The following is a 9,363-nucleotide window of genomic DNA, read 5'->3' as shown; positions in this document are numbered from 1 at the left end:
AGGACAATGGTCCCTTTGACTGGGAATCGCCGAGCCAGCATCGCAAGTGTGCAGAGAACAAACAAGGCCCGAGTCCATCCCCAGTTGTGCTCCACTCTGCTGGATCCGCGTCAATGCATTTCCGCTCCTCTGGGCAGCAGGGAGGGCTGCCTAATGATAGAGGCCTGGGGTGCATGCTAATGGGGACGGGGCAGTCCGGGGCCTGGAACCAAGGCCCTTGTCTGACCTCTACAGGCCGTTTGGAGGAAAAAAAAGAAAAGAAAAAAAAGAAGGCGCTTCTGGAAAATTACAGAGCAGGGGGGCACGGCAGCGCAGACAGGGGGCTGAGGGAGAGGGATGCTTCCCGGATGCCCGCTTGCTGCTCCGAGTGTGCGGGCACGGGTGTGCCCTACTTTCCCGCCACTCCACCATCCATGTTTAATAGGTTACTGCGGCAACGGGCGGGAGGTCATCCTCAGGAGGCCTTCGGAGCGGAAATGAAGATCTCCATCCTGCAGCACGTAGCGCGTAAAACCCCACCGTGTTCTGGGCACAGGGCTGTGCCCTCGGGACACAGAGTGAACAAAAACGTATTGTTGTCCAAGAACGGACAGTCTGATGGTGGCAGGGGGGTGGCGGGTGGGAGATGGGGTGTGGGGACAGGGACAATGTCCCCAGGCAATGCCATGCAACAAAACCTAACCTCCGGCAGGGTTTTCTACAAGATGCTGTGGCAACTCGGGGTCAAATCCCGGAAGACTGCCTGGAGGAGCCCGCCTTTCCTCACAACGAGCACGGAAGGAGGCACAGCGGTGGAGGCAAGGGAGCAAAAGAGCGGCAATGGCACCTGGCTTGCCTTGGCAACAATCTCCGCGTGAGCCTGAGACCCAAGCGTCAGGCTCTTGGCCAATGTTCTCGCGGCTCGGAGCCTTTTACGAGAGCGCCAGAGGAAACCGCGGCGCAGGCTGGCATTCCCGGGCTCTGAACGCCAGGCTGGCCCAGTGCCCATGCAGACGTGAGCCCTCGGTCCAGAGCGCCTCGATGCAGGCTGCCCCCAGGAGAGGCTCTTGCATGCTCAGTCCCTCTCCTCTCAGAGTTTTATGTAAACACCTGCACAGAGCAGGCAAGGACTGGGCCACCCTGCTCCCAGGCGGGCTGGTCTCCCGCGGGGAGATTCTCTCGTGGCAGCCCCCCAGCTCGCGAGGCGGATGTGCTCTCACCGAAACCAACTTCCCTTCTGCACCTCCCGCCCACGGCCGGTGGGAAAGGGAGGGATTTAAGGGAACTGTGTGGGCTTGCAGTCACACCCTGGGTGCCCAGGTTGGAGGCTGGGAAGAAGATGCGCTTTGGAGCTCTTTGCACGTGTCAAGGTGCAGAGACAGGGAGCAAGGTAAGAGCAGGCCCGTGCACCCGAGAGCTCTGCGTTCGTGGGCCGGCGGGATGGGGCTGTACACACACATGAAGCATGCCACGGAGGGGAGGTACCGGCCGTGCAACAGGGCACAGAGGAGAGGTGAGGTGACCAGGCTGGGCGACTAGGGAAGGTTTGACCGAAGCAAGGTGATATGTGAACTGTGTCTTGGGATGCCCAGGTGATGCTATGGGAGACCCTATCGGAGACAGGAAAACATGGGAGGCTTGAAAAATCAAAGAGGCCACTGAGGTAGCTGTGTGGCTCAGGAATGGTGTGCGTGTGCACACACATGTATGTGTGTGCACCCATGTGTGTACACATGTATGTGCACACGTGTGTTGCATCATCCGATCGATGTTGATCTTTCCATTTCAACTCCTGCCATACTCCTTTCTCCACATGCAAACACATCTTTTAAACCCATCCACAAAATGTTTTATTCCAAGCTCTAACCCCACCTCAGGACCTTTGCAGAAACTCTTCCTAGTTCTTAGCATGGTTTGTTTTTTTAAAATATGTTTTTATTGATGTTAGAGAGGAAGGGAGAGGGAGAGAGAGAAACATCAATGATGCGAGAGAATCAGCGATCGGCTGCCTCCTGCACGCCCCCTTATGGGAATCGAACCCGCAACCTGAGCATGTGCCCTGACCGGGAATCGAACTGTGACCCCCTGGTTCATAGGTTGATGCTCAACCACTGAGCCACACTGGCCGGGCTTGCTTTTCTTTTTACCAGAAATCTCCTCAGTGTCCTTCAAGAATCACCTTATCATCTCCTATTGGTCGGCTTCCCCTGCCCTCCCCATTACATTAGGCAACCCCATTTTCTCCTCTATCTAGCTCCATCATGGCAGGTGCGGCTAAATTACAATAAAACAGGGGGGTTTTTTGTTCGTCTCTCTGTCTGAACTGTGAGCTACTTGAGGACAGAGTGGGTCTCTTCTCTCTGCGACTGGGGAGCGTAGGGAAGGGCCTGGCAGGTGCAGGTGCATCACATCAATGTGTTACGTCGACGAATCAGGAAACAGTCCGCGTTCCTGCTGCTCCCGGACACGCCCCCCCGGACAGCCACCCACCCGGGTCACTTCCTCTCAGAAACACACTCCATGACGAGAAGGCGACACCACAGACGGCTGGGAGCGGAGACGCACGCTGGCGACCTCGAGTCCGCACGGCTTCTCTCCCTCCCAGAACGCACGTTTCCACCAAATTACCTTCTCGACCTCGTGACTGGTGAAACGCCGGCCGAGGTGCGCTCTCTGCGCTGTGAGAGCAGAAACCCTGCAGGCGGGACATGCGACGGGATGCCGTCAGCGTGGACTGGAACCGGGTCCCGTCACTCCCCTCACAGCTGTGTGTGTGTCGCGGGGGAAGTCTGAATGCCGTCCTACGGAGGACGGATGTGGGATTTCCGGACCAGAGCAGAGCCATGTGGGAAAGCGCTGGACACAGAAGGTGCTGTCAAGAGGGACAGCAGGCATGATGACTGCACACACACCGGGCTCCTGGGTCGCATGTCCGCATGAGGACATGCAGAAGGGCGTCATGACAGAGTACCACTGGCCTCGGCGCTTCATGCAACAGGACTAAATCTAGAAACAGGGCTGCGGGGCTCACACGGGCTGGCTTTGGCACCCACATTGTGTGCGCGTCCGACGGCGAAGAAATAACACAGCTGCTCGTCCAATGGTTGCAGTCACAGAGCTCGCCATGAACCTGGGGGCTATGGGCTGTCTCTTCTTCCCAGTTCCAGCCCTTCTTCCTCCTCCTCCTGCTCCTGCTCCTGCTCCTCCTCCTCCTCCTCCCCCTCATCTTGGTCCTGCAGGGAGGCCCACTCCTGGATCTGCCGGTCCAGCTCAGAGCAGCTCCCCTCCCAGTCGGAGCAGCTGTCGGGACCGTAGTCGATCTCCTCCAAGCACGGGGGCTCGTCATCCAGTTCCACGGTGCCGCCGCCGCCGCTGCATCTGCGCGGGTCCCCGGGCCACGTGGACGAGAAAGGAAGGAGGAGAAGGAAGGGAAGGAAAAAGGAAGGAGACGTACAGAGGGGAGGATGCACAGAGACGGGTAAAGGGAGAGAGGAAGAGGAAAGAGAAGTTACCCAGAGGAAGGAACACGTAAAAAGAAGTCAGACAGAAGCGAAGAGTGGGCCTTGTCTCCTCTGGGCGTGAAACCCCAGCATCCCCGTGCTGGAACGGGCGGCTCTCAGAGCACCCGGGTGTCGCCCGCTCCCTGGGGACAGAGGGAGGAAACCACACAGAACCGAAGCCGCCTCCTTCCTGAGCCGGCGGACTCTGCGGTCACGAGGTTCCCAGGCTCAGGACGTGGACACGATCTTCAGGGTCCTCTGGGCTCCACGTGAGCGACCAGAGGTGGATGCAATGGCTCGTCCGGGATTGGCGTTTTTTCACTCCCAGGACACGGAGGGACTGGACCGGGGATAGGCAGGACTCAAAACCCGCCCATCTCGCATTCCAACCGCATGAGTCATATGGCATAGCTCCCCTTCCTCACGATGAACGGCTTATTGGGATGAGAACATGAGTCCAGGTTGAAATGCATAAACCAGAGAGCAAGTAGAGAAATAGCATCTGGACTGTGTTTGTGTCTCCCTGCCCCCGCATCTCTCCTGTCAACCGGCAGTTTATTCACAACCTAGAGGCCCGGTGCATGAAATTCATGCACTTGTAGGGCCCGTAGGCCTGACTGGTGATGAGGGCCGATCGGGGCCTCCCTTCCCTAGCTGCTGGCTGCCAGCCGGGACCTTCCTTCGTTCCGCACAAACCCCTGGTGGTCAGCGCACGTCATAGCGAGCGATTGTTCTCCCAGTCGAACTCCCGCAGGGATAATTTGCATGTTAGGCTTTTATATACATAGATGGGACACCCAGCGAGAGAGCTAAGGGGGTGACAGAAACAGAAAACAAATATTGACCGTACAATGTGGACGAAGGGAATTTCCTCCCAGGACCTGCTGTTATCGCCTTCATTTGCACGAGGCACCTTCTTTCCCGAGGACTTTCTCGTCCCTCCCTATTTAGGACTTAACCAATGAGGGTTCACCGCGTGCTGGGCTCCATGCCGTGATGTGTAGAGGGCAAGCGCTTCATCAACCAGACAGAGCTGCTCAGACACCTGCTGCGCCATAAACAACGAAAACGGGTAATCCACAGCGTGGTCGCACATCCGCTCGGAAAATGAACCAGGGGCCGTGACTTCACTACCTACTGATGGGCCGGAGCTGCCTGCATGCTGCCCGGGCACCTGGTGCCCTAAACTGTCGGTCCTGGGGGATGCTTGTGCCTGAACAGAGCGCCGACCTATGAACCAGGAGGTCACAGTTCAATTCCCAGTCAGGGCACACGCTCGTGTTGCGAGCTCGATCCCCAATAAGAGGCGTGCAGGAGGCAGCCGATCCATGATTCTCTCTCATCATTGATGTTTCTGTCTCTCCTTTCCTCTCTGAAATCAATGAAAATATATTTTTTTAAAAAAATGTCTACTCTCCCCATTGCTACTTTTCAACACAGTACTGGAAGTTCTAGCCAGCATAACGAAGCAGGGAGAGAATATAAAAGACATGTAGATAGGAAAGCAAAAGATAAAATGATCTCTATTGAAGAACGTACAAGAACAACAATAAAAAGTTTTAAAAAAATAACTCTAGAACTATAAGAGAGATCAGTGAGGTCACAGGTTACAAGATTAATGTAGGAACATCAATTGTACTCATAACATTGAGCATGTTAAAATCAGTAAACATTTATAATCAGTTTTTAAAAAAAGAGAGATACTTAGGTGTCAATAGAACAAAACATGTACCGCACTTGTATGCTAAAAAATACATATAAAATCTGTGGATAAGAATCAAAGAAGATTTAAATAAGTGGAGAAACATCACTGGCCTAGAGGACTCAACACTGTAAAGATGTCAGTTCCCCCCAAATGGCTATACACATTTTACACAGTTCTCATTGAAGTTCCAAACAGATTTCTGTGGATTCAGACAAGATGACCCTACGATGCCTATGGAAATGGCGGAAGAACTAACAATACCCAAAATAGTTTTGGGAATGAGGACAGAGTGGGAGGACTCACTCTAGTCCATTTCAAGACGGATTATATTGCTACAATCAGCAAAACGGCACGGAGCTGGCCCGGGTGTAGACAGGTAGATTGATAACACGAAACAGAGGACCCAGAAACAGATTCACGCGAGCAAAACCAACTGGTTTTGTGACAAAAGTATGGAAACAACGCAACCGCTAGGGAAGTTGGGGGGGAGGTGAAGAGAGGGGACAAACATACTCATCAGGGCAACAGGTATCACGTGAGCACAGTAGGACCGCAGGTTCGGTTTCCAGGGCGCCAACAGCTTGTTCACATGAAATGTCTTCATGTGAAGGAGGATGGAAGAAAGCAAACAAATCGCGATTCCCCAGCCTTCTATCAGCCAGCACAGCAGCGCGGAGAAGATAAATACTACATTGCCAAGCAAACAAGACTCGTTCGTTGGTATTCGGCCCATTCTCATCCATTCATTCATTCATCCATTCATTCACCCATTCCTTCATTATTCATTCAAATTATTTAGTTATCAACTAGTTAGTCAGCACCTAAGATCCAAGATAAAAAAATAAGAAGAGCACATCTTTAAAGCTCAGCAAGGCGATTAAAAATTATGGAAACCATAATCACAGGTAAGCAACAAGAATTAGGATAGAAACTACTAAAAAAAAAAAAAGGGGGGTGGAGGGGTGGGAGAAAAGGGGATGGATGTACAAAAATAATAATAACAAACATCTGGTAGCGAGTGTCTCCTGCGAGGGGTCGGGTTGCCGAGGATCCTGCCACCACTCAGCCCATTATCTTATTTCCTTTGAGCAAAATTGCGCGCAAGTCTAGCAACACGCAAACAAAACGGCCCTATCGCTCCTGCCCACCCTGCCCGTCTGGACGGAAAAGTGTGCGTCCTCCTCTTTAGAATCTTTCGAGAGCGGCAGCAGGCTCCTCGCCTTTCCGTCCTTTGCTCCAGCGACGTCCTTCGACAGGTTACGTATTTTTGTCGAACAGCAATGCCCGAGGTAATAGCAATTCTATGCGTGTTGGCCTCTACTGGTTTGAAGACGGATAGCGGCACTGCCCTTATGCCCAGAGCAGTGAGGACTCTCTGACAGGTAGTCATCTTATTACCAGCTTATTCATCCCAGGGAATCCGCATCCTCATAAAGAACCTTACTCTGCCCGGTGGTGTGGCTCAGTGGTTGAGCATCGCCCTATCAACCAGGAGGTCGCAGTTCGATTCCCAGTCAGGGCACATGTCCGGGTTGGGGGCTTCATCGCCAGTAGGGGGCGTGCAGGAGGCAGCCGATCCATGATTCTCTCTCATCCTTGATGTTTCTCTCTCTCTCTCTCCCTCTCCTTTCCTCTTTGAAATCAATAAAAATGTTTAAAAAAAATAAGTAATACTATGCAGAAATCAAACTATGCTTCCATCAACAGGGTGACTCCTGATACTCAGCTGTGGGAAAGGCATGGGGAAAACACTGAAAATTGGTTTCGTTTCTCCCTGTTCACCTGACTGCTCTGAGATCCTGTAGACACACATTCAGAGGTCGCCTTCCCTGAGTTTCCTCTGTGAAATGGGCACGTTACTAGCTTTGTTCTTGAAACGACGTGAAGGAGAACTGATGTCATTGCACATAACGAGGCAAATGAACACACATGAATTTCTACCCCCCTGGCCTCCCCACAGCGTTGGGAACGAGGCTTGAAAACACTGTGATCCTGGCCAGTTCATCCTCCTCCTCCTCCTCAGAGACAAACCCCTAGGCTCGGCTCTCTAACAGTTTCTCAGCAAAGCCCTTAAGGAGCCTCCATCCCTGGCAATGCCTCCAAGCCAGCCGGTACAGCGATTTGCAGCTTTATGATGTGATAAATACAATTTCTTTGTGTTGATTTTTTTTTCATTTGCATATTTATTGAGATATGACGATCTCAATTAGTTCTGCTTTTTTTGTTTTGTTTGTTTTCTTGGTTGGGGAACGAGGGCGTCCTACAGTGTAAAATAATTCTGCCTGCTAACAGGCTGAACAAAACCCAGCCTGCGGCATACCTTGTCGTCAGTGCCGATTAAAATGCAGCGTTAGCCCAGCCAGTGTGGCTCAGTGGTTGAACGTCGACCTAGGAACCAGGAGGTCACGGTTCGATTCCCGGTCAGGGCACATGCCCGGGTTGCGGGCTCGATCCCCAGTGTGGGGCGTGCAGGAGGCAGCCGATCTGTGTTTCTCTCATCATTGATGTTTCTATCTCTCTCTCTCTCTCCCTCTCCCTTCCTCTCTGAAATCAATAAAAATGTATTAAAAGAATTTTTTAAAAATTAAATACCCAGTTTTCAGAGCAATGAATTTTCATTTCAGCTTCAGGGAGAGAACAGGATGGGAACACAGCGCCATATACCCCGGCACCGACCACTGCATCTGGGGTAGAAAATGCGGTTTTGTAGATGTCCTGGTCCATTTGGGCTAAAAGGAACGCATGTATGGATCTCTCTAGGTCATCGCTGTGGTCGCACGCATTTTTCCGGACAATGAAGTGCCATGAGAGTCGGGCAGCGTGGCCACTGGTAATGCGAGGACCATAAACATCACTGGGAGGAATCGCTGGATCAATGGAAAGAGAAGGGAGCAGACAGGTTTCTCAGATTTGATAGGATGTTGCAATCCTTTTTTGCCAAGTAGATAAATGACCTACCCATGAAGTTTGAAGAGGGAGGAGATGTACAGGGGGGACTCCCAGGTCAGACCGGCCAACCCCTGAATAAACACATCTTTTTGTTGTTGTTGTTAATCCTCACCCAAGGATATTTTTCCACTGATTTTTAGAGAGAATGGAAGAGAGAGGGAAAGACGGAGAGAAACATCGATGTGAGAGAAACATATTGATTGGTTGCCTCCTGCAGGCGCCCCAACCAGGGACAGGGCCCGGGCTGGGGAGGAGCCTGCAGATGAGGTACATGCCCTTGATGGAAATCGAACCTGGGACCCTTCGATCTGCAGGCTGGCGCTCTATCCACTGAGCCAAACCGGGCAGGGTAAAACCAAGGCTTTGTGTGTGTGTGTGTGTGTGTGTGTGTGTGTGTGAGAGAGAGAGAGAGAGAGAGAAGAAGCTGGTGGGACCTCCTAAGGGAGGTGAGCCGAACCCCAAAGATGCCGATTTTAATTTATTTCCACATTCCATTCCACGGGAATTCAATTAACCGGGTATTAGTGGATAGGATCAATGTTATACATGTGACTACTGACCTTCCGGGAAGTACTGTGATTTGAGCCGTTAACTGGGCACAGCCTGAATGAGTGAAAACAAGTTGTAAGTTTAAGGGCACAACAGTGTTTGCTGTTAAATGTGAAAATAGTAACTCAAGAGAAGACAGGCTCTGAGGCTCATCACCGACTGTGACGGGACACGAGACTGCGAAGAACCTGTCAGAAACGGGTCAGAAAGTTCGTCACAAGGAGTCATACTCTAGGAGGCGCTGTGATAACGTCTCACAGGCATTATCATAAAGCATAGCATGCAATCCTATCTAATAAAAGGCTAGCATGCAAATCGTCCCCCCGGGCGGGAGTTAGACGTGCGCTGACCACCAGGGGGCGGCACGGTACATGGTAGGGGTCAGCAGCGGGCGGCAGTGGAGGCACTGCTGGCCCCAGTGGACCCTGATGATAGTGGGACCGTGGCAGGATGGTGGAGCAGGTGAGTGGGCGGTGCCAAGGCAAGGCAATTGGGGGCCTTTGATCGCCCTGCCAGTTGCCCCAAAGACAACAGTGTGTGTAGGGGGGGAGGCTGGTGAGCAGGCGGTGCCAGGCCAAGGCAGGTGCGAGCGGGCGGCCCCAATCGCCCTGCCGGTTGCCCCACAGATCGGCCCTGATCGCCGGCCAGACCTAGGGACCCTACCCGTGCACGAATTTCGTG

The 9,363-nt window shown here is 52.6% G+C and overlaps 1 protein-coding gene across 1 annotated transcript in view; it reads right to left on the bottom strand.

The window, feature by feature from the left end:
- Nucleotides 1–3,116: 3,116 nt before the first annotated feature.
- AGBL1 (AGBL carboxypeptidase 1) overlaps nt 3,117–9,363 on the bottom strand; it is a gene marked incomplete at both ends in the record, with an annotated part of 230,964 nt that continues 224,717 nt past the window's right edge. Inside the window, one exon of the mRNA XM_081114799.1 lies at nt 3,117–3,357. Within this exon, the coding sequence (XP_080970925.1) occupies nt 3,117–3,357 (241 nt within the window). The remainder of the gene's footprint in view (nt 3,358–9,363) is intronic.

Source organism: Myotis nattereri, assembly GCF_964212035.1.
Source record: "Myotis nattereri genome assembly, chromosome: 21".
NCBI lineage: Eukaryota > Metazoa > Chordata > Mammalia > Chiroptera > Vespertilionidae > Myotis > Myotis nattereri.
This window is presented reverse-complemented; position numbering and strand designations above follow the sequence as displayed.